Genomic DNA, 25,972 nt, shown 5'->3' on the forward strand with positions numbered 1-25,972 from the left:
AAATGTGTTAAAACAGTACAGTCAGTTTGCTCACAGTCCACCATGTGCAAATGAAATGTTATCAACCAAAAATGTCCACCTTGTCAACAAGTTAACGTCATTTGCCATTTGCATTTACATCGGTCCAATATCTGAAACTGCAAGCAGTCTGTTCTGCACTTCTGACGCATGTACTTATGATCGATGTTTTCTTTGCCCCACATGCACACAGAGCAGCATATGAACTAACATTACTTTGGTCATTATTCTTGTTCGTGTTTGTGAAATGCTTTTGGGACGTTTGGGAACTGGGAATTCTGAAGAAAATGTTAAATGTGTCCCCTTTCAATAGTTTATTAGCATTCTCTTGTACAATACAACTTTACAGAAGTAGGTTATATTTGTTAAAACAAAAGGAAAAAAACGCACAAAAATCTAGTGCAACATGAACAGCAAACACCATTGTGACAAATAATTCCTCTTAAAATAATATTTTCAGTTAGTCGTCTGTCCAGTGTTTTGAAGCAAAGACGTTAATAAGAAAACTTGGATTCCAAAAGCTACTCATATTCGCTCAAGCCCCATCGATGACAAGTACAGTCCAACTTTGCACTGCCTGGTGGAAAATGAAAAAAAAAAGAAAACTAGTGAAGTTCAGCACCAGTTTGTTTGTAGGCGAGAAAAAAAAGTGCACTCCTTCCAGCAGTGGTGACAAAAGTGCTTCACACAAACACAAGAAAACATTTGAAGAGCTTTGACATGCTAACACGTCAGATGCCCTCCATCAGTTCTCCAAATGGTTCGCATCGCCCTCTAGTGGTATAAGAAAATTATAGCCTCTTTCAGATGTTTTGAACTTTAAAGTTCAATACATTTGCATGTCTTTTCCAAAAGAGTGTTGTATTTAACATTTATCAAGGGACACTTTTTTTATTGAACCTTTCATGGTAATGGAAAATATTTGTGTATTTTTCATGAACCGCTGCCTTAGACCAAAGAAAAAGCCAAACCGGAGATTAGTTTTAACATGCTGGACCAAGTCATTTTCTTCTTATTTGAGGTTTTGTCTTTGTTAGGTGTTGCCCGTGGCACGAAAATCTGTCCTGCTTTTAACAAAACCACCTCGGCTGGTTAGAAGCAAATGACCAAGTAACCAATAGTTGAGGAATGCGGCGAGTACAGCTGGAAAGAAGAGGCAGACGGTTAAGCCATTTGAGTGAAACAATGCAGCTGAGTGCCATTTCTTTCGATTATTCAAAGAAATTGGTGACTAGAAGAGGTTTTGAACAATCCTTCATTTGGTCTTTGTCTTGATATCAAATACCTTATCAATGTAAATAAGTCACACTCCGTGTGTCTAATTGGCAGCAAAGGCCACAAATATACATTTCCATGAAAATAACTCAGTCCTCCTAACCCTCAATAACAAGTAGAGAAGAAATCCTCAGTTCTGGTGTACAGTTCGCCTCGCATATTTGCGCTTTACTATTCACAAACTAATGTATCCAATAGGCTCCACAGGAAAAAAAAAACTTTCCTGTGGACCCTATCCCCTGAAAACTAACATGTACTTTTTTTGTGCTCTAAAACACCTTAAGAAGCCACAAGATGATGCCAAAGCCCCATTTAAATGGAAGAGTTGAGTAATTGGTGTCAAGGAAGTATGCTTAAGTGATGGCAAACTTGTATGTCAGTCTGGGAGGAGCAACATTTACCCTGGGCTGGATTGGATGCCTTGGGGGTAAGCAAATACAGTATTTCTTTGGTGTCAAGAAGTTTCAGTTTGATCAACGTAGTGCTTTGCCGCCATCCTGGTGCCAAGGAACTACGTTGAAGCGAGTTCACAAGTTTCATTTTGACAACCATAGTACTGTGCCGCCATCTTGTGGCCAAGGAACTCGAGGTGTTTCAATCCCACAAAAATTGTGCTTTGCCGCCATCTTGTGGCCTATATACAAGGGGACCGTCAATTGCTTGCAAATCTCCGCGACTCGTGGCTGGAAACGGTCCCTTTAGCCCTCGATTAGCAGGATGGAACAATATTCTTAAATAGGGCTTTCATTTGTGGGTGGTGGTGGGGAGGTGTTCAGAGGAGGTTCACGGAAAGAGGTCCAGCTTGGGGGCCCAATCCAAGGCAGTGTTGACAACAGCGAGCGCCGCCGCCCCTAAAGCCACCGTCAGGCCCATCACTGCCAAGCGAACGAAGCGGCGCGTCACGGACGGCTGGGCCACCGCCGAGCGCTCCAGCGCCTCCTGCTGCAGCTGGAGTTGCTTCCGCCGGTGACGGAGCACCGAGTCGGGCCGCTGCTGCGTGGAGGCCAAGTCAAAGTCCTTAAAAGTGGTGGTCGCCATGCTAGGGAGAAGAAATTGGTTACAATATTAGACCCGCCTCCTTCGTTTAATGGCGATATCGCTGCGGCAACACTCAGTTCATAATTACCTTTCGGTCGCTTAAAAAATAGGAAGCACTTCAACTGTTAAGTTCTACTTGGAAAAGTGAATATTTCTGGACCCGATTGTACAGGTGACATCATGCTGAAAAAGTCGATGCACGAGAGGGGGTCCACGAGACAATGGGAGACGGCGACGTACCAGTCGTGCCAGGCAGCCTCTCTGGCCAATTCGGACGGAGGAAACTGGACAAAAAGGTCCCCCGCTCGGCTGATGAGGGCCTCGTAGGGCAGATCCTGAGGAATCTGCGAAAGCAGGTGATGCACCATCGCCATGTCGCATTCGCACTCCAGCACCTCCTCCTCCCTGTAAAGCACAATCTGTAGCGCACACGCAGGTTCGCTTTCAAACCACTTTCAGGTATTTCCCAATATAATGGTTTGAACATGAATGTGTTGGATACTTTTGCCACTACCAAAAGCAAATCCCTTAAGTAATTACTTGAGCAATTACAGCATGAAATTTCCATCTCTCCAAATGCAGGTTTAAGAAAATATCGGAGGAGTTTATTAGGTACGTCGGCGAAAGGGACTCACCACGGCTGCGAAGTAGATGGGCATCAGCGGATGGCAGGCGAGGAAGAAGTCGTACAACCGCACCACGTGGCGGAAGTCGGACAGCACGTGGCCGAACCAGGTGATCAGCCAGCTGAGAGCAAAGACGGTGCCAACCTCCGCCCTGGTAAGCGCAACAATGTGCATTTTTTTTTAAGTGTTGTTTTTTGACTACAAAGTGACAATGTTAAAAAAAAACCCCACAGAGTCACGGAATTACACTTGCTCAGTTTGGTGTGCAGATCTGTGTATGTGGCGCATGCAGCGGGCACGTGTTTAATCACAAATGTCCCAAACTGCACGCCTCCTGTGTGGAGAATTTGGGTGTTTAAAAGTTTGCAAAGTAAAAGATGCCACTTACTCTTGCATGAAATCATGCACCTCGGGGTTGACCCTCTCGATGATGGGCATCAGGTAGTTGAGGATGTGTTTGGTGTTGTCCATGGTGGGGTCCATGAAGTCCCTGGCCAAGAGCACAAAGGAGAACACCTTAAAAAAAAATCATCATCTAATATTGCGGAACAGTTGCCATTGCTTTTATAATAATGTTTGTTAAATTCTGGAATTTTTTGTTCGGTAATCATCCCAAAAATACTGAGTTGCCGCGCCACCTGAGGTGATGCGTGGAGAGCTTTTCCACGAGGGCCGTCGCCAAGCGCTCGCCCACCACCAGGAGGAAGGTGACGACGATATCGTGGTAACCTTGGTAGTAGTGCAACTGAGGATTCCGCTTGAGGACGCGCAGGATGATGTCAATGAGCTCCTCCTGGAGGCCCTCCCGCTGCTCATCTGGCATACCTGCACACGTACGCAACCGCCATCCCGGTTAACCGTTCGCCAACATCGCCGAGGGATTTGTGTTTTGGGGCTACTCGCCAGGAGGGAACCTTCGTAGTGAGCGCTGAACGTCCAGTAGCACCTGGTTGTAGTCCTTGTTGTTGTCCCGCTCCACCGTCTCTGCACGGAAAGTGTGAGCGTGAGCTGCTACCGTGTGTGTTGGCAAGTTGCAGTTGTTTGATTGTTGTTGACGACTCTGCATTGTTGCCCAGCTCTGACTGGGTAGTGCTAGTGCATTATGTTTAATGTTTAGTTTGTTAGTAACTCTTATCTGGGAATGGCAGCAAACAGCTTGATGCCTTGTTTTCAAACAATTGTTTCCCATCTGCCAAACTGCGGCTTGTTGAGTTTAACTGTCACCATACAGAGCTTGTGTCTCAAATTATTGTTGGCAAAGAAAATGGGCCAAACCAAGTCAGCAGCATATTTATTTTATTAATCTCACACGAACAAGCAGAAGTGTAACGTAGCCCCGCAATAAGAGGGGTTGACTGTATGGTACAGTGAAGCCTATCATTTTTACAATTGAGAAAATTCACCAACTTCAATTATTTTCTGGTTCAAATAACGCACCTAATCAGGGTTTTATACTCGCCCTGAGATGTCATGGTACCATCAAAGCGCTTTCAAACGGGGGCTTCAGTGACATTTCTTGTTTGTTAGCTGAGGTTTGCAGTACAGTAAATTAAATTCTAATTGCGGACATACCAGGCTCTTGCTCCAAGATGTTGGGCGGGACGTTGAGAAGTCGGGGCCACACCTGACAGCGTAACTCGTCCGTCAGCAGGCCACCCTCGCTGATGGCCATCCTCCTGAGGGCCGCCACGTCCGCCGGACTCGCCCGCAAGGCCTGAGCAATGTCGGCCATCTTCCTCTGCCGCCGGTCTGATAAAACACGCCGTTCGATCACCCACACTGGCACCCTTTTCAATTCCAAAAGGCCTTTTGAACTAGGATGCTAATCTGAGGTCCTTTAGCTGCAGCACTGTTAGTAATTCTACGCAGAAGATAAAGAATTTATGCGTGAGAATATCAACTGTTCTGCCACCATTTGTGTTCCAATATCAATAACTGTCACCATGCCTGTTTGCAAAAGCATGATAACAAGGCTGCCCGGTGCAACGTGGCTCCCGAAAAAAGGACTAATTGAAAATGTACAACGGAAGATACAAAAGTGGGTTGTATGGCGCCTTTTCGTGCGTCACTGAAGATGAATGAGGGTGAGAAAGCAGTTTATATTTGATACCATATTAGGAGTGCTTGTCTAATTTTTTGCGGCACAGGAACGGACTCATTGCTGGGGCTTTAGGGACTGAGTCCTGACACAACCAGTAAAGACAAAACAAAACAAAATGTTTAGATATGCTTATATTAGGGTTAGGGTTATCACCCTTCAAAAATAAAATATTTTACAGATTAGTTTAGAAAAAAAAACAACGCACTTGAAATGCGCTTGGAGTTGTTATGGAGACTTTGTGTAACTTCTACAGACAAACCAGTTCCTACCGAACATAGAAAGTGTCGCTCAGTCGTGATATACAACGTCAACATACTAAGTTATGGACTTTGATAGCATCTTTGGGCGTTTCTGAAAAACATTGCAAACAGGTGAGTTTTCTGAGTATAGATGACACGTGGGGGACGGGATGCAAATAGGCAAGACTGTGAATGCTGGGAGTTACTGCATTTCTATTTGCATCATTAACTTAATGTTTTGTGGCTGCTAAATTTGTTCGCCTGTGTGCAGGAGCTCGCCCACTGCTTAACCTTGATTGCGGCCCACGCCTCCTGCTCATCAGGGCGGGGAGTGACAGTTTGGTTTCAGGTGTGCCACCAGGGAATTGTTGGAAAAGGACTTCTTGGCTGCTGGTTAGGCTGGCTGGCTGGCTGGCTGTGTATTGTGAGTTCTCATGTGTTTTGGTATCGCTGTCTTTTGTTTAGTGCATCTTGTTAGTTTCTTTGCCATAATTCTCATTCATTAATTTGTCTAGCCACTTTATTTGTCCGTGTTTAGGATCTTTGCCATAACCATCTTTGCGTCATTCATAAATTAGTCCGTTTGTGTGTGCATTTAAGTAATAAGGATCGGGGAGTTTTAACACAAATTTTGTGGAAATGTTGTCACCTCTTATTAGTTTTTTGTCGTGCCCCTGACCCCCACAATTACGGGTATTGGTTTAATGTTAGCGCATCACTTTCACGCCCCCCCCCACACCCCCAATTCCCACACCTGTTAGATCATTCCCTTGATGCCATAATGATAAGTCTTAACATGCCTTCTGACAGTGCGCGATGGCGTCACATATGACGTCAAAGGTCATTTGCTCGTGATCAAAGCATTAAGAATGATGGTCGCATCTCTACCCGCACACGCGCAATTAGCAATCAGGTAATCTATTGAAACTATAAAAAACCCAAACCAATGCTCATTGCCCAAAATGAATGTCATCTAAAGGGTGGAGGTTGTTTACCGTCATTTTGGTTCCCATTTAACAGTGATGAGGAGGTGCCAATTCTGGATGTCTTCATGTTACCCTGCTTGTTTTAAGTGTCGCCCTTCTTTTTTCTTTCTCTGTCCACGTTGACTTTTGAGGCCAAGTGCTTGACTTAATCTTCCACGGCTGCCATCAGCTCAGTTAGCACGGCAAGCCTATTAGGCTAGCACGGGCCGTCCAGGGGTCGTTGTTAGGCGCTCTGCTGCGCTATGCTTCGCTTCGCGGCGGCGCCTCCAACTTGAACCTCTCCCCGGACGTGTCCATCGTGAATGAGACAGCTGAGCTGCTGGTGGCGTGATGAAACCGGTGACGTTACATGTTTGTTTTGACGGCCAGGGCGACCGGCGGCGGATTGATACGTCACAGTGAAAACATAGCTTCGCGCATGCGTAGTCGCGCGAGGATTTTTTTAAAATACTTTATTGAAACAACACTGCAACAACAAGCTCGGAAAAGAACATTTGATTCTACTGAAAACAGTACTGTTAAAAAGGTCAGGTTGTTTTGTAGTATGCCGTTGTAGCACCCTCTGGTGGCTCGCCTGTTCATACAATTGAATTTTAGATGGGCATGTTTTTAGCCACCTATTTTAGGACTCACGAAAGGTAACAGACAAGGGATGTACAGTCATTCTCTCCGAAGCCATCCAACCACAAGGTGTGCGTGCATTAGCATGTAAGTGACTCAACATAAAATATAATTTTTTGTGGGAACGCGATTTGTTTGTGGGCATTTCAGCTAATGTTGCTTGTGCTGTTTTGTTGATTTGTTATGGTTATGACTACGGCAATTAATGTTGTGTCGATGAGGCTTTCCATTGTATCCGCTCATGTTTTCTTTTTTTTTGCTCTACAGAAACTGAACACAAACACATCCATATCGAAACAAATTAAAGATTACATGGACCAAACTGGTTTGATTATTCCTCATCTGGACAATATTGTGTTCTAACTGGACATACTGCAGCGGTTATCAACTCCTGAAAATCAGTCCTACAAGCAAATATTTTACAAGTACAATATCGGATTTGTACTTAATTAAGGTCCGTGTCTCTTTTGGTCGTTGGTTGTTATGTTCTAAAACTATTTTTGAAAATAGAAAAACGACTGGTTATTTGATTTTCATTTTAACATCGAAACAACAAAATTGAAATACGACCAGATATGGAACGAGTAAGGAAAAGTCAAGAAACAGTTTGATTTTCAATTTTTAATTCGAAAAAGAAAAGGAATATAGCACAAGACACAAATATATTATCATATTTTAGTTTTAGATTTAGAAATTGTCACCGATAGCATTTCTCCTACTGACCAGAAGATGGCGACATCGTGGCGTGTGGGTGGCGGGGTCGATCAACGCACGTGAGAAAAGATACATTTTGGTCACCAAAACAAATAAACGATTATTGTGAATAAATAAATACATAAATAAATACTTTGTGTGTATGTAATATGTATGCGTTGGTTTGTGTAGCCAGTACCAAATTACGTTCCGCAGACTGGTGCTTTATTATTATTAATACCATTATTATTATTGTTTATTTTTCGGAAGAGTACCAACCATTTTCTCCATTATAATTAGCATTCGTTGAATTGAGCTTGAACATTACAGTACATATCGCCACTTTCCATTATATAAAATACTCATTTCGATAACTATTTATTTAAACCAAGGGTTAACTATTTTTCTGCTATTAAAACGCGTTCCCGTTGTGATGTTCTGATCTGAGGGAACAAAAACCCGCTAAATTTGCATGACGACGACTGGTGAGCACGATGTATTTTATTTAAAGCTAAACACCTGACATGTTCTTTTACTTTATGCTCCATGATAAACAGGTGCGACCATATGTTTGTGTTCCTCTACTCCGACAATGACTGTGACACTGCTCCTTTTAAATGGTGCTCACCCTACACTTAATATTCATGGAGGGAGTGAGTGCGGGTGCGCATGCGCGCCCGTGTGCGTGCACGCGTGAACGTACGCGCGCGCGTTTTACTGAAGCTAGGAAAACGAAAGTCAAGGGGAAATCGCAACAAAGCTCGGTTATAAAAGTGCTAGTGGTGAGCTTGCGCTATTTATCGTTGCAGAGCTTCAAGCGGACGCATGACACAGCATGTAAGTTTTATTTTATAACGTTTGAAATTCCACCTATGTGTTAGTTAATTCGTTAATAGTCTACAAACTTTATTGCTTCTCAGTAACTTAAGCCCAGTGATGTTTGCAAAATAATTGTAATTACAATTATATTCATGTTACCTAAGCTATAATATGATACGGGAATCAGGCTGTATATTACCCAGCCATGATTAACAAATATTACGACCAAGTACATGAATCAGAATATTCGAGTGAATGTTTGTGATGTTGAATTAGTCGAAGTGAAAATGGAAAGATGCCTTTACCTGCCCATCCCAGTGGCCCTTCTCCTTTCAACCCTGTTGGCATCTTATCTAAAGCCAAAAGTCTCAAACTTTGGTTTTAAACTGGACAGTAATTTGAAATTAGATCGGCAAATCAGTGCTGGTGTTCGATCCAGCTTCTTTCATCTTTGGCAGTTCGCTCAAGTGATGTTTTTCTGGTATCTTTTGTTTGTCTGTTAATTTGTGTGCGAATTTTTTGCAAATTTATATTACACCATGTTGAGTTGGCAGCTTCGTAATCCATATTTCTTTCTTTGCTCACCGCACCGACATAACACATCGATAGTTTCAGGATGTTTTCGTCTCAACGTTTATTTCTTTGTCACACGACACAACAAGCCTTCTCACAGCCAACTTCCATAAAAGGGCATTAAGTGTCCGCACGTAAAACATGAGAGATTTACGACAGTTACAAAATATAATTAACATTGCAATAAATATGACATGACATTCAACAAAATACAAATAAAGACATATTGACATTTTGGCATATTATTCAATATATCACTCCTTAAAATAAAGAATAGAATGAGAGCATATAACTCAACACACCATATGGATAGCACTGTTACAGCTCCCGCTTTTGTGAAATGCGCTATATAAATAGTTCTATTATAGTGTATGTGCAGATCTTACTTTCAGCCTGCAGAGGGCGCACATGTGCTAATCGAAAGTGAAACTGCTGCATGGTGTCAGCATTCTTCCATGTGTTGTGATTCCATCCCTGCTTGTTTTTCCTTCGAATTTTTTGTAGAAAAATACTTTAACGTCATCACTTTTGTCTCCTGTCTGCTTCTGGGTTGGAATCCCGTTCCACATGTGACACTTGTCTTTATACAAATTGCTTTGTTGCATGCACAACCCGCTCAAATGTGTTTTCATCTTCCCATTTGTAGCAGTCCAGGACTCAGCAGCTTTCTTAAACCGTACAAGCAAGACCTTGGAAATGTTAAGAGGACAAAAAGAGTACAAAAGTGAGAATTTTATTATTTTTTTTAACAGGAAATAAAAACAATGTTTCGCTCTAGATATTCTCTACCAATTGGGGAAAAATGAAGTTTCATGAAGCACTTGTGATGTTTGTTTAATCCTCTAGAGCAGGGGTGGACAAACCTTTGATTGGTGGGCCACAATGGGTTCTAAAATTTGACAGACGGGCCGGACCAGGCGCAGATGGATGGAGTGTTTTGGTAACCTCACCTCATCGGAGAAAAAAAAAACATTTAATTTTAAATGAAAATGAACAAAAGCCTTACAAGAAAATATGTGTTTGACACACCAGAGTATTTAGAAAATAAAACATTAACAAGCTTTATTCATTTAATTTTTTTCAAGTTTGGCGGGCCAGGTTAAAACCTTTCACGGGCCGCATGTGGCCCCCAGGCCGTAGTTTGCCCACGCCTGCTCTCGCGTCTAGGTGGTGCTCTTGGTTTGCAGATATAGGCTAGTGCAATGGGAATTTAATACATTTTCTTTAATCAAAGAGTCCCATCTGGAGGAGTAGGAAATGATCACAAGCGCTTTATGAAGCTTCATTTTTCCAAACTAATATTCTCTTTTTACGTTGTTTCTCACATGTGACATTCCCCCAGATAGCGGACAACGCATCGGTGGAGGAAGAGGGAATAGACATGGAGGCGCACACAATAGTCAAAGGCGTGGGATGAGTGGTGATCAGCGAGAGGAGGCAGATGGGAGACGAGGAGGTAGTGCAGCACTTGGACGCAAGGAGGAGAAGGATGAAGGTGATCTGTGGCTGTGGAGCAAAGGAGCGTTCCGAGGCAGGGAAAGGAAAGGAGCTGAGAGAGGGAGAGTTGCTGGTGGGAGACGAGGTCGTGGGTTTGGAGGGAGGCAAGGATATGGTTGGGCGGCAGGAGGAGGAAGTCAAGGCACTGATGTCAGTCAGCATTGTAACAGAGGGACGTCGGGAGCGGAGATGGGCAGAGACGGCACACCTCAGGCTCCTCAAGATACCAGCTCGACTGGACGACGTATGGCGGAAGACAGAAGAAGAGAAGGCTCAGGTCATAGTCTGAGTCGAATCAATAAGAGTACCGGAAGCAGAAACGGTTCCCCTCAAAGCACTGGTGGGACAGGAAATCCAAGGGGCAGAGAAAGGCAGAAATATCGTAATCGGGGAGATGGAAGAAGAGATGGCACCAATGATACTCAGAGTCGTAACAGAGCGAGCTCCACAAGCAGAAACGGCGCACCGCATGGTCCCCGGCTGGGCTTTAAATCCCTCCTGGAGCTTTCTGAAAAGGAGCCCGATGCCATCGCTTTCACCCTTTCCTCTCATCCAGCGCTTCCGGATGTGTTGCTGGAGACCGACATGAGGCAAGATCTTGTGGAACTCCTTTGCCTTGTGCTCAGCAAAGCCTTCAGCTCTCGCTCAAATCGAGTAACCCTGCAGCGCCTGGCTAACATCTTAAAAGACTCGGGCTTCTTTCGCACCAGCCTGCCCCACTACCTGGTAGGCATGAAGTCTGAGTGCAAACCAGACCGCAGGGAACAATATCCACGTCACCTGGAAAACATTATGTTGATTCTTACACAGGTAAGGAGATCCATTCGCCGCTAAAACAAGGAGTTTCCTGGTTCTCCAATCGTACTCCATCTTTAGGTCCTCACCAACTTCCCCGCAAGCTCGGCCGAAACTGTCGGCTTGATACTGACGCTGCTCCAAGCCTCCATGGACAGACTGAGGACAGCAGGAGTTGCTGTACCTGCTGAGGTGGTGGAAAAAGTGGCACGACTTGAGGGTCTCGTCACGCACCCCCAGGAAAAGTCTTGGGAAGGAACTCTCCACCCACGCAGGGACACTTATGGACTCCTCCCCTTAGGTATTTCAAGTAAGAGAAATGTAGCTCTAATTGGTCGTGGTGTGCTTCGGAATGTGGAGTTGTGATTTTGCTGCTGCTCAGAAGAGGTGCAGGTCTTGTCGGTTACATTTCGGACACCCGTTTGTAGTCATGGTTCTGAAAATGATTTAAAAGTCTCCCTTCTCCCAACCTAGGTAAAGAGGATGAGCAACCAGTTCTCAGGACCATGTCGATCTACCCAACGCCTGAGGAGTTTGAACAGGAGCACAGGCCTTTCCTCCGACCCAACATCACCTCACAGCGATACACCAACACTCTCATCTACCTGGACACGCACTTCAGGCTCCTGAGGGAGGACTTGGTGCGGCGACTCCGTGAAGGGATTCAGCTGTTACGGCAGATGTACATGGAGGCAAACAATGCGCAGATGAAGACACGGAGCTTTGATGACATCTTTGTGTATTTTGACGTGAAATTGGGGGCGCCCAAGTGCATGCGGATTGGTCTTGTCTACGTTATCCAGTTTGATGTCCAGCCACTCCAGGTTAGCTCGGACCTGCAAAATGGCTTTTGGGTGAAATTTCAGGACAAATATGAAGTGCACTTAATTTGGTCTTCTCTAAGGTTTTGACCAACTTTTCAATGTTTTGATATTTCTTGCCCAACTTGCTGCTCTCGAACAAGAAGCTGAATGGCAAAGTGTTTGATTCATGAATCCGCCATCACAGTGCCTGATTTGATTCAGTTGGAATGATTATGCAACAATTCTCTTCATAATCCTGCTCATATTTTGGCACATCAAGAGACCAAGACGATACTTACCAATTGATCAAAAGTGATATTCAATTGTTTTATGCTCAGTTCACATCAAATACGTTGTGAGCGTTTCCAGCGGCGATTGAATTGAAGTCAAGAAGTTTGCGAGAGTGGGCGTGATTGCGTGCGAATGATCCGTTCGGAGTGATGGGACGCTGAATGACTCGCACTCTGCGTCATTTACACTTGGCGAAAATTATTCTTGCTGTTTATGGACATCTCGCGCTTTACAACACGGCCAGCTACCACTACAGTAGTGCTTCTCGATTATTTTATGTCCCCCCCCCCCGCTACAACTATAAATAATAGCATTTTCATTGCAAAACAAACCTACAAACTAGAGTTAATACTCGCACAAAGGGCAATGAGAGCGCCACTGCCAACTACTGGAGTGGATGTGCATTTACACTTTATTGTAGTACGGCGGGAAATAAGAATGTTCCCCAGGGTCACATATTCCTAACTTGTTTGTGAGGCGTGTACGTGTTGACTTGAAATGAGATGACACACTTTAGTGAGTGAAACATGACTGCGCTTAATCGCCCTAACCTCAACTGTCCCTCTTCAGTTTGTGCGCTGGGAGAACTCCAAGAGATTGCTCTACGGTTCCTTGGTCTGCCTCTCTTGCGATCAATTCGACAGCTTCCTGTACGCCACAGTGGCAGACCGAGACCCCAAGGAGCTTAGTAAGGGAAAGGTCACCATTATGTTCACGGATGAGAGCAGATTCAAGATGGCCAGGATGGAGGTACGGGAACTTATTGGTTGTAGAACTGGTCACACCAGCGGTGGTGAGCCTAATTTTATTTAATCCTTCAGAAAGATGAGAACTTTTTGATGGTAGAGACCCCTGCCTACTTTGAGGCCTATCGGTATATTCTGGAAGGCCTGCAAGAACAAGATGAGGAAGACATGCCCTTTCAGAGGTAGGCAACATTGCAAGTGTGTGTGTGTGTGTGTTTTAGACAAAACCTTGCTTTGGTGTATGAATTTCCATTCCGAGTTTGATTCATTTTGGCCAAGCTCTAACAAAGATTTACAATTCGCGCTTATAAATGTAATTCATTTGATAGATGGACTCTGGGTAGTCTGAGTCATCAATTATTCTCCTAATGCTCTCCTAGGACTCATCGGAACTGAGTTACTTGAGATATTGGTCTCCCAATTCCTGATTAGGTACGATGATTCAAATCATTACCCGAGATTTGAGATTGACTGGTCTTAAGATGGAGATCTCGTTATTGATGGTTCAACACAACCGTCATCTTCCATTTTGTAATAGGTTTTTATTTGTAGTTTGTTAATTGTGATTTCCAATACGTGACTTCTGAAGTGACGGAGATGTAGTCCCTCGAAAGGTTACGTTTCTCTCCTCAAGTTTTTCTTGCATGCATACTCGTTAAAAATCATTCACTTCCATTCAGCAATTTATCCTTTACATTTTTATGATCAATGTGCATAATATCTCATTACTTCTGGGCGTTCCTCAGGGCTCTGTCTTGGGAACCCATTTCTTTTTGTCTCCTTCTTTCCTTGAATTTACCATTCACTTTTTTGTAGCCAGCTGTACTTTACCACGCTAGTTGATAGATGCAGCCGTGCCCTCTTGATCACACAACTGGTGAATGATGTCATGATGTCTCACCCTCGCAGGTATATTGTGGAGTGTCGTACAGACGTGCACCCGCCAGCATATCTTCCAGGAAGAGACATTTATGACCTGTCATCCATCGCTAATACTAAGAAGGGCCTCAGACCCTTTCACAGCCTGGATGAAAACGCTTGGCCCAAGATGGAGATGTTGAGCTTGGATGATTCCCAAATGAGAGCCCTCCAACTGGCTCTCACCAAGGAGCTGGCCATCATACAAGGACCACCCGGCACTGGTAAGATGAATTCCTTTCGTCAACATTTATCAATTCAGAAATGTTTTTTTTTTTTTGGAGCTGTAAAAATAATCTTTTTCTTCCTGTGTTTGAATTTGTTCAGGAAAAACCCATGTGGGATTAAAGATAGCACAGGCTCTTCTGAATAATGAAATTCTTTGGAACTATCGAGAGAGAAAATCGCCAATGCTGGTAGTGTGTTACACTAACCATGCGTTGGATCAGTTCCTTGAGGGTAAGCTCCAAGAATATTTGAATGTGGTGTTTAATTAGGTTTACCAGGTCATTTATTGAGCAAAAAAAAAAAAAAAAAAACTTTAAAATGGGGCTTTGATGTGGAACACACAAGTGTTTGGGTTTATTCATTATTTCACTTCCATAGTCCTGTTTATGAGCCTCGGCATATGGTCAAATTAGAATTTTATATGGCAACATGGTGGGGGACTTGCACGATGGCCTCACAATTCAGAGGTCGTGGGTTCGATTCCGGCTCCGGCCTTCCTGTGTGGACTTTGAAAGTTCTCCCCGTGTCTGTGTGGCTTTTCTCTGGGTGCTCCGGTTTCCTCCCACATTTCAAAGACGGCCGTAGGTAGCCGGTGATTGGCTGCCAAGCAGTTCAGGGAATAGCCCGCTTACTGCCCGAGGACAGCTGGGATAGGCTCCAGCACCCCCCGCGACCCTCGTGAGGAGAAGCGGCTCAGATCGTGGATGGCAACATGGAAAATTAGAATGAAATAAATGTTCCCTATCCACGATGATCGACTTTTATTTCATGTAATCACATTTGATGTATTTGTCCATTGAAGGGATTTTAAAGTTTCTGCCCAAGGGCATTGTGCGAGTGGGGGGCCGCAGCAACAGTGAGCTCTTGAAAAGGTTCAACCTCAAAGAGCTGGCTCCTGCGTTCAGACTGCTACTACCGCCTTACCTTCATCACGCATTATCCGAGGTGAGCTTTTCACTGAATTGATGTTTTATAATGCGGAATAAAATGATCTGAAACAGACCAAATGAGTGTAAAGACACTAGCCGCTTTTTACATTAGGAAATAATGGAGTGGTTTCCAAAACCATATTGTTCCGTATTGGCAATTTCTAAGTGGTGCTTGATGAGGTTTGAAGTCGTAACATTGGTTGACTTGTGTGGCACGTTGTCCCAGAAAATGTCGGCTGAACTCCACATTTGAGGTTGTTCGACTTTAAAGGCTGTGGCAACGCATGCATTTTAGAAGCACGCAACTTTCTCAAGCATGTGTTGCAAAAAATGTTCAGCAAAATCCACTTGATTAAATGTGTGAATGTCCAAGTCTGACGTTGAGTCATGCCTTCATGTGTCAAACAGATTCACTCAGAGTTGCGTGGTTTGGAGGGAAGGATTAAAGAGCACAACCAGAAACTTCATTGTTCTCTGACTGGTGTCTTGCGTGAGAACTTCCTTCAAAGTTTCATGAATGAAGCGCACTGGAACAGTTTACACCAAGCACTTGTGAGTATGTTGGAAAAACACGTGCATTTGTGTATTGCGCAATATACACGCGGCCAGCCCAAGGCATTAACAACGATCACACCTGAGGTCCCATGACCACTAAGGAGCCCCCAGGAGCCATTTATTGGCAACCGAGCAAGGAGTAGAATTGTATTTCATTTTCATGTATTCCATACAGGACAGTTCGATTTATGAAAAAAAAAATCCTGATTATTTTAGTAATAATTGAAAACACCATTAATCAAACGATATATATATGGAAACAATATTGAGACAAACCAAATGTTGATTTTATTTTTGTATCATTTTGCACAATGCTGTTGCATTGCAGAAGATGCCATGTTTGCATTATTGCTAACTTATCAGTGTGTGTATGTGTGTGTGTATGTGTGTATGTGTGTGTGTGTGTGTGCATGTATGAAATGGAAAAAAACAATATTACCGCAGGATCACCAGATTTGGATTGGCAAGTTCAGTTTGATAATGGAGTGGTTAGGTTTGAGTCCCAACGGCGTGGTGCAGAAGGAGACGCAGGACGGATGGATGGATGACGGTGAGTGACGAGGTTTTCACCTCACACCAACAGTGACCGAACATCTCGTCAGTGATGGGCAAGTGACAGTCAGCAGTCAACGAGAAATAGCTCAAAGAAGCGCATGGAAGTGGATTTTCCCCAATCAGAATCAGGCTTGCATTAAAATAATATCAAGATCAGAGCTCTGCTTCTGTAAATGGAACAGACAAAAAAGTTGTAAGGCATCATTGAAAATCCCGTTTGTGATGACACAGATGAGGTCGTCCCGGAGATGCAGCACGAGGACCTCGTTGAAGTAGCAGAGGAGGCCGATCTGATCCAGGCCGAGCGCATCATTGAGGACAACATTGAAAATAAACGCGGCAGAAATGACGAGGAAGAACGTCACAGGGAGGCGATGGATTTCGAGCTAATGAAGGAATCTCTGCTGGTGATGAGCATTGATGAGGACCAAAGAGAACCGCAGCAGACCGAGGAAGAATGGATGGTAAACTCTGTCCCAATTGCTTTCATTACCAACAAGTAAAAGATTCAAATTTGTGTACCCCACTTTCATCCTTTTTTTTTTCTCTCTCAGTTTCAACGGGTACAGAGGAAGAAGATAAAGCGCAAAGTCGCAAGAGAGCTGGCCAACAAGACGGCGATGAGTGAAGCAGAGGAACAAAGAATCCTGGATATTTGGACTCTCAGCATGGCCGACCGTTGGCGACTGTACCGGTCGGTTTTCAGAACCGCACCCACTTTGTAGTTGCACAACTGCGCGGTTAGCTGTTTGCGATCTTCAGCACATCATCTCAGAACAAAGCATCTTGCTCAAGTTCCCACTGGGCCTTGCAAACCAACACGGCTCCAGTGTGGTGCTTTGTCGGCACAGCGAAATGTACGAAGTTTGGAGAATTGTTTCATAGAAAAATGCCTGTAAAGATGAAAGCGTGTGATCATAATCAAGGATCAAATAAAGCTATTAGAACAGTCTTTGAATTGAAATATTCTTCATATTTGGAAATTTTACATCCATTCCATGATATTATTCAAGTAAATATCTGTTCCAAGATTCACCCGAAAAAAATAGTCGTTGAAAAATGTGGTTAATTGCAAATAATGACGGATTTTCCTTTTTTTTTTTTTTTGCCATTCTTTCATTAAAAAAAATTGAATCGCTTGACCGCACTAAATTTCCATCCACCCAGGATGACGGTTTGACGTCAGGTGTGTCTAATATTTTAATCTGTGTGTGTTGCCTGTTCACAAATGGCCTTGTTGTGCGTCTGCAGGTTGTGGATGGTCCGCTACAGAGCTCACATCCGTGAGGCATCGCGAATCTGTGAAGAGGAATACCAGCAAGCAACGGACCGATACGCTGAAATCAAACGAAACGAGGCTCTCTGCATCTTCAAGAAAACCAAAGTACGCACACACACACACACACACATGAAATCTAGAAATCCATCCATCCATTGCTTCACCTCACGAGGGTCGCGGGAGTGCTGGAGCCAATCCCGGCAATCTTCGGGAAGTAGGCGGGGTAACACCCTGGACTGGTTGCCGGCCAATCTCAGGGCACACAAAGACCAACAACCGATCACACTCACAATCACACCGAGGGGCAATTTGGAATGGCAACTGCTTGAGTCAAACGGTCCTCATTGTTGCTTCTGGCTGCCTTCAGGTCATCGGCATGACAACGACGGGAGCGGCCAAGTTCCGCAAGGTCTTGCAGGAGTTGGGCCCGCGCTTGGTGATCGTAGAAGAGGCGGCGGAGGTTCTCGAGGCCCACATTGTCACCGCACTGAGTCAAGCATGTCAGCACCTCGTTCTCATTGGAGACCATCAGCAGGTACGACACCTCACGGCCAACCAACGCAGTTAGCCTCTGCTGAGTTTTCTCCTTTTTTGCACTCCATTCTATGCACATGCTCAAAGATGCCACAAGAGTGTGCCAAAGGCCTGCGAGTGGTCATTGGGGTCACTGAATCGAAAATCTCAGAGACTAACAATTCCTTGCATTTTCAAAGTCTGCTCTTTAATCGCTTCCATCATTTTGATTATTTATTTATTCATTTATTTTTTTAAAGGTGTGCTTGTCAATTGAACTGAATTGCACTCTGTGGATAAAACGAGTTTTGGCCTGATCTTGCAGTTCAGCCATGTTTGGTGTTAAATGGAGCTGAACAAATGCTCTTCATACATGCTTATAAATTCTGTCTTTTATACAGATGGGCACAGGAAAAAAAAGTCTTCAAAAATTATATTCACATAAAAAAAAACAAGGAGCATGCATGTTTCACTTCATATGAATATTGCACAAAATGAAATCAGTCATGTTGGTGAAATATGAATTTAATGCGTGAAATCAATGTATATGCATTTTTTGTTAAACCATTTTTTTTCTGTGCATTTTTTTTTTTTTAAAGTGCAGTCATGGCGTAATGCAGCAATTGAGAAACCAGAAGATGGCACCGTTGATTAAATTTCAACTGCTTTGCTGACAAGCTTGAAAGACAACGTATTGATTGTTAATCCCTGAAATACCCATGCCCAATATAAAAAAATACTAAAATTAAAAAAAAAATCATAATAAAATATTAAGTTAATGAACTGAGTGAAATGTTCCCCATCAGGGGACCTCGAACCTTTCACGGCAACTTGCAGTCTTCAATTTACCACGCCTGTTTTCAGAATGTAGGCCCAACCCCAGATTTGAACTCAGAACGACTAAGGCATACGTGCTCGGAATAAGTCCACCGTGCCGCCCCCAACATGTCCTTCAATAACACTTAACGTGAATCAATAATTCCACAGCTGCGCCCCAGTTCCACAGAGTATGACCTGGAGAGGAATTTCAAAATGGGCGTGTCCATGTTTGAGAGGCTGGTCAACATGGGACTTCCATTTGTCCGACTCAACCAACAGGTTGGAAGTGATTTTTACTGGTGTGCCGCACGTTGTAACATTTGCTACATTTCAAACCAGATCTGATTTATTCCCTGCTTACGTTTCAGCATCGCATGAGGCCAGAAATCGCCCGCCTTCTGACGCCACACATTTACAAAAAGCTGGAAAACCATCCTTCTGTGTTGAACTTTGACAACATTAAGGTTTGTGTTGCGTTGCCTCGACATGACGCGCGTCTTTTTGCATTATGACCAAACATTGAACCCTCCGAAGCAGTCGCGGGCCGTGCATTTCACATGTCGGCCTTCAGTGAAGTCCGACTTGCAATCCCCCTCATTTGTGACACCACAGCTGGACAACTAATATACAGAAACACACTTAGGCACAACTGAGTGAGTGTTAGCTTCTCTTGAAAAGTCCGTCTTGAAAATGGCTTTGCAAGAGCATCTGCAATTAAATCCACACATATCCCTCCTTTGGGCATTGTGGTTTAAAAAAAGCAAAAATATATTTTAGATTTTCAAATGGTTGCAGTTATGACTTTCGGGCGTGTTGATTCTGCATAGCGCTGCCCCCCCACGAGTGAGTATCCAATCACAAAAAGTGTTCATCATCTTGAGCGTAAGGCCTGCGAGAAGGCTCACTGTATCGGATTGGCTATCGCAACTGTCAATCAACGGAAAAAGACCCCTTGAGACACAGAACAGACGCCCGCCCGATTGTATCTGAAGGCTTCAAATAGTGCGTGCTACTGGTATTACGAAATTTGCCCGGCAACTCGAGCGAGCTGAATTCTGATTGGGTAAAAACTCTCACCTACAAAGACAACGCAAGGATATAATATGACATCAATGTGAAGAATATGATCTTTTTTTTTTTCTTGATTATGTTGAGGCCAGCAGAGAAGGCCTTGAGCGCCCACCACTGCTCAGAAGTCATCCATGCATTATGTTCTCTAGCGCTCGTCTTTGTTAGCGTGGGCATGTTTTTGCAATGTGATCACTGGAATCAATGAAAAAATATTTTCCGCAAGGCTCCGTTATGTTGGATTTATTAAAAAAAAATGTGATGAACCTATTTTAAATTCTGTACACGGCGTCCTTGCAACAGTGCTACTTGTCAGGTAAGAAAAAAAAAAATTATAATAAAAAAAAATAATCACAAAATAGACAGTGAAAGCGAACCCTTCTTTGGCTTATCATCAGTGATGCTCTTTTAAACAAGTGTACACACACACACCAAAAATCAATGAAAAGGAAAAAAAACACTTTTCTGGGAAGTAAAAAAAGCATTTGAGTTCTGTATTTGAACCATATTTGATCAAAATGTTGGTCCTTTTTTGCAAGTATAAACTTTGTATTCCAAATCTCTTTTACAGGGCCTGAAAAGCAATGTGTTCTTTGTGGAGCACAAGCAACTGGAAAAACAATTGGAGGAGGGCAAAAGCCATCAGAACGTTCACGAGGCCACGTTTGTCGTTGCTCTTTGCCGTTATCTCCTCCTTCAAGAATACAAACCAGAGCAGATTACCATCCTAACCACCTACACGGCCCAGCTCCAGTGTCTGCGCCGTCTCATGCCGGCCAGCCAATTCTCGGGCGTCAAGGTCCATGTCGTGGACAAGTACCAAGGAGAAGAAAATGACATTGTCTTGCTGTCGTTGGTGCGCAGCAACACGCAGGGTAAGGTGGGCTACTTGAATATTTCCAACCGCGTTTGCGTGGCCTTGTCTCGGGCCAAGAAAGGTCTCTACTGCATCGGCAACAGTCTGATGCTGGGCCGGGTCAAGCTGTGGGGCGACATCTTCGACACCTTGAAGGAGAACGCTCAGGTCGGCGAGTCCTTGACTCTGCGCTGCCAGAATCACCCGCAACGGCAAGTCCGAGCCTCTTGTGCGGACGATTTCAAGCAGGCCCCCGAGGGAGGCTGCACCCAACTCTGCGACTTCCGTTTGGACTGCGGTCACGTGTGCGCAAGCGTCTGCCACCCCTACGACCGGGAGCACACCGACTACAAGTGCGTCAAGGACTGTCTGAAAATTCTATGCCATTTGGGGCACAAGTGTCCGCGGGCCTGCAATGCAGAATGTCCGACTGAATGTCGGGTGTCGGTGGAGAAGATCATCCCCAAGTGTCAGCACAAACAAATGGTGCCCTGTCACGAGGATCCCAACCTTTTCGTTTGCAAAATGCCTTGCCAGAATACGCTCCAATGTGGACATGGCTGCGCCAACTGGTGCGGGCTGCCGTGCGGCAAGTGCACGGTAGACGTCATGCTGCACTTAAGGTGCGGCCACAGCCAGATGGGTGCTTGTTTCTACCAAACTCTCCAAGATGAGCCTCCGTGTGCGACCCCGTGTAAACGGCTGCTTCAATGCGGCCACGCCTGTCCCGGAACATGCGGCAAGTGTTACAACGGTCGCTTCCATTTCCCCTGTGCTCATCAGTGCGACCGTCTTCTCATATGTTCCCACAAGTGCGCGGTTCAATGCACCCGTGACTGCCCCCCCTGTCAGAAACCTTGCGAGAACTGCTGCGTCCACAGCAAGTGCACGAAGACTTGTGGCGAGCCCTGCGTTCCGTGCAACGAGCCTTGCGCTTGTCAGTGCCCTCACCAAAGCTGCAGCAAGTTGTGCCACGAGCCGTGCGATCGGCCGCCGTGTACCCGGCCCTGCGCGCAGACGCTGAGCTGCGGCCACGCATGCATTGGCCTGTGTGGGGACAAATGTCCGAGCAAGTGTCGCGTCTGTCATGAGGACGAAGTGACGGAAATTTTCTTTGGCATGGAGGATGACCCCGAGGCTCGCTTCATCCAGCTGGAAGACTGCGGCCACATCATTGAACACGAGTCCATGGACATATACATGGCCATGGGTGACGAGCAGCAGGCGAGCAACGAAGAGCAGGTGGCCATAAAGCTGAAGGAATGTCCAAAGTGTCGAACGCCGATCCGCAAGAACCTACGCTATGGAACGCACATCAACAGAAGTCTGAAGGTGATCGAGTTGGTGAAGGAAAAGATAAACGGGGATCAAGCGGAAATGAAAAATCGCAGCGTGGAGCTCGAGATTCAGTTACAGACGCTTTTTGACGATGGCATGCTTCGGAAGGAGCAACACATGGATATGAAGCGGATCCTGACGAGCAAACACATCTCGGCAAACGATATTTGGGTGCTGGAAAACAAGCTGAACTTCCTGACAAGGATTCAGAAACTACAGAAGATCGTAAAAGACCAAACACTTGCTGAAGTCACCAAGTTCTGGAAGACTTCTGACAACTTCATCTCGTGGGTCGATGGCTTGCACAGGAAATGTTCTCGGCAGCAGCTCTTTGATTTGCAAAGAGAGCTGCTGAGGCTCACGCAATGGGCGGAGTTCATCAACCTTTCTAACGCGGCCATGAAACTTGGGAAAAGTAACGATATTGATATTAGAAGCATAAAAATTGTGCAAGAGGCCTTGGAAAAGCTCGGCCAGTTCACCGAGCAGGACCAACAAAGAGGGTACGAGGCCTTGGAGACGATGAAGCGAAAGTTGCACGTCCCCGGTTTGGGGATCACCGACGATGAGAGGAAGATGATCGTTTCGGCCATGAATATGCGCTCCGGCCACTGGTATAAGTGCCCCAACGGCCACATCTACGTCATTACCGAGTGCGGCGGGGCGATGGAGTCTCGAGGCTGCCCCGATTGCGACGCCACCATCGGCGGAGGCAGCCATCGGCTGGCGAGCGGCAACACCGTCGCCACGGTCATGGATGGGGCGCAACACCCTGCTTGGTCCGAAGCCAACAACCTCCTTAACTTCGAAAATCTTCAGCTCGACTAGATTGACACGCCAGTTCCATTCATCGACTCAACCTGTTTTTGGGCAATTCGTGGGCGTTCGGAGACACTGAATATTCCACACAAAACTGATCTCTATATTGATGACCCAAAAATGAATGTCGGTCAAAATGATTTTCAGCCTGAGTGCAACATATCAACATTTAGAAACTCCAAGGATGGGTTCAGAAAATTCCACCAAATGGCAGAAGTCATCTCAGTGTTCATGTTTCGAGTATATACGCTGATGTTCTTAATACATTTATCAGATTTTGTTTTTTATTGTGCAGCGAACCTTTGCTTGCTCATCAAGTATTAACTTCCACCAATGGTCCAGACCGTTTGCGTCTCGAGAGGTTTTACCAAACCGATCTCTACGGCGGAGCCTTGTCGGCCTGTCGGACGTCTACACGAATCTTCCGACGTATTTGGTTTTACTTCATTTCATCGTACCGTAAATAGCAGAAAATTCAAGTGCTACCGTGTTGCTTTTAATGTACTGTTGCAACCACTTAAAAACACATTTGTGATCGTTGCTTTGCCACACCGAAAATGTTGATGGGTCAATATGACCGGCTGCATGTTGAGCAAATAAAGCAAATAAAAGGAAACCAAAGAGGTCAATGGGTGAATTCTTTAGTAAATATTGCAAAATTGCAGAAAGCAAATCACATGACAAAACGCAAAAAAAAAGTGAGCCGATTTTCACGCAACGGTCAGTGGCAAAAAAATATTTCAAGATACATGTCCGCCCGCTGCGTCTCCCGAGAGTGGACGCGACATTGTTCAATGTCCAAAAATAGAACCAGGTGGGGGTTCGTGCGCGCATTCTTGCTCTTGTCCGCTTCAGCCTGTGGAAGTGGACAATCGATCGGCACGCAATTTTTGATTTTGTGGCGGTGATCACATGAGCTCACGTTTGATGTCAATAAAAAAGTATTGCGCAGAACACTTTTACAGGTTGAAGTGGACAAGCGATCGGTCGCCATTTTAGACAACACAACTGACTATTTGAGCAATATTACATCGCTCGCCTGCCCGCTGTGATGTAGACACAGAAACCGTAAAAAAAATAACAAGCCGAGCTCCAACACGGGTCATGCCAATTTGTCATAAATCTCATCACCAAAAAAAAGCCCGTAAATCACTACAGTCTTTTAGAGGAAGCATTTTAGTGCTGATGTCATTTTTACATGCAAACCTATTATAGAAGTGCCAACGTTAACATCAATCATGTGTCCCTTTAAATTGCCATCTATTTAGGGTTTTGGTTTTTTTTTTTTTAATAGTCGACAATATCAAAAGATTCTGAGAATCTGGACAAATCTGACCTCAGGTGGCTCTTCATTAAAAATGGGCAGCTTTATTCTGTGAATTTAGAGCTACATCTCAAGATGAAAGTTAAAAGTCGACCAGGCAACAACCGCTTCTCTGGGCCTGAGCTCTTCTGGGAGGACTCGCAGAAAAGTGGAAAAAAATGTGCTGTGGTCTGACGAGTCACATTTCAAATTGTTTTCGGAACTCATGGAAATTGTGGCCTCCGGGCCATAAAAGGACCCCCCCCCCTCAGATTGCTATTTTCTAAACACTGAGTAGAGTTAGCAAAACGCTTTAAAATGATCATCTACAAAGCAAAATTAACAATGCTGAAATATCCGCGCTTCCTCATCGAGTTGCATTTTTTTCCTTTTTTCTTCCCACTTTGCCTCATGATGGATGTTCCCCTGTCATAAAAAGCAGCTTGAATGCAAAAATGGTGCTATTTGCAGAAGGAGTGGTGGGGGCAGCACAATTTGCTGTCATAGGGCAAGTGTTCAAATTGAGCAAACGTTAAAGGGGGGGCGTCACTCTCTTCAGTATTTATAGCCTTTAAGCGGCGGCCTGAGAGACGGCAGCATGGAGGGAACATCCGTGGAAAAATGGCAATATCCTGCGAGGTGGACTGTCTCGTCCATCATGTCGGATGGCCTTAATGCGCATTATTGCTTGAGCTGCACCTAGCTGTGCCGTGCAACCCGCAACACACACACACTGTTTAAGAAGAGTGCAAAAACGTCATCCATATTGTATATGACAAAAACTACACACGCTATAAAAATTATGTCTGGACTGCCAGCCCACCCATCAAATGTAAAATTAAAGAATCTGCCTGGTTCCAGAAAAGTCTGAATGAGCTCACAGCTCACAATTTTGCTGAACTGGGATGTCACAATTTGGTCAATTTATTTATAAAAGTCGAGATGAGGGAGTACAGGATTAGGATGTTCATAGTGTTGATGCTCTAAAAAGCCACCAGATGGCGCCAAAGCCTCGCCTGTCAAGGAGGCACGTTGAAGTGATTGATGAAGCGCAGCAAGTTGGGTGGAGCTAATTAACTTGAGCCTGGCTTGTGGTTGGGCTGACAACATGTGCTCCTAAAATGCCTTTTTCCAAACTGAGGTCATTTTTAAGCAGAATGTTCTAAAATGAGTTTGAAGTGATATTAAACTGTTTGGGGATTATAGTTGATGGTATATGTATGGTTTGGAAATCAAAGACTTTTTTAGGGTGAGCATGTTTTTGTTTTTTTTTCCTATTAGCTGCAGGGCTGGCTGGGCCGCTATTACTCTAAGTAGACTTCAATGAAAGTGATTTTTTTTTTTCGTCGGTTGATGCGGTTGTTTTTCCAGCATTGGCCCCTCATACATGCTGGCCCGAATAATCATCCTTTGAGCGTTTGACTCTCATCTTATTGAAATGAATATGTGTGAAATGTTCTTTTGCATACACGAACACCTGCAACTAGATTAGCGGCTGACATTAAGTTGTTTTGCTGCAGCGGGCCGCCAAGCGCTGCTCCTGCGTCACAACTCTGGATTTGCCACCACACCCTCTGAGCGCCCCACCCCCTCCATCCCTCCTATTTTTTTATTTTTTTATTTTTTAATACGACACCATATGCGATTTCATGCATAACAGGCAACCAGCTT

The 25,972-nt window shown here is 44.6% G+C and overlaps 2 protein-coding genes across 2 annotated transcripts; one reads left to right on the top strand and one right to left on the bottom strand.

Annotated features, from left to right (window-relative positions):
- Positions 1-242: 242 nt before the first annotated feature.
- On the bottom strand, positions 243-6,710 carry tbc1d20 (TBC1 domain family, member 20). The gene is made up of 8 exons (XM_088308327.1): positions 6,293-6,710; positions 4,530-4,706; positions 3,861-3,941; positions 3,596-3,782; positions 3,346-3,447; positions 2,967-3,108; positions 2,572-2,750; positions 243-2,332 (listed from the first exon to the last, which is right to left on the bottom strand). Exons 1-8 carry the CDS (start codon positions 6,348-6,350, stop codon positions 2,077-2,079), a joined length of 1,182 nt encoding a protein of 393 aa, XP_088164453.1. The 5' UTR covers positions 6,351-6,710; the 3' UTR covers positions 243-2,076.
- znfx1 (zinc finger, NFX1-type containing 1) lies at positions 5,642-23,625 on the top strand. The gene is made up of 19 exons (XM_088308326.1): positions 5,642-5,721; positions 9,636-9,713; positions 10,332-11,296; positions 11,363-11,582; positions 11,756-12,105; positions 12,946-13,125; positions 13,197-13,303; positions 14,031-14,263; positions 14,367-14,498; positions 15,070-15,212; positions 15,605-15,748; positions 16,196-16,301; positions 16,538-16,770; positions 16,861-17,000; positions 17,558-17,690; positions 17,953-18,120; positions 19,086-19,196; positions 19,286-19,381; positions 20,557-23,625. Exons 2-19 carry the CDS (start codon positions 9,686-9,688, stop codon positions 23,005-23,007), a joined length of 5,940 nt encoding a protein of 1,979 aa, XP_088164452.1. The 5' UTR covers positions 5,642-5,721; positions 9,636-9,685; the 3' UTR covers positions 23,008-23,625.
- Positions 23,626-25,972: the final 2,347 nt, after the last annotated feature.

This window comes from Idiotropiscis lumnitzeri, chromosome 11 (genome assembly GCF_059441095.1).
Source record: "Idiotropiscis lumnitzeri isolate Australia: NSW breed Sydney's pygmy pipehorse chromosome 11, RoL_Ilum_1.0, whole genome shotgun sequence".
Taxonomy (NCBI): domain Eukaryota; kingdom Metazoa; phylum Chordata; class Actinopteri; order Syngnathiformes; family Syngnathidae; genus Idiotropiscis; species Idiotropiscis lumnitzeri.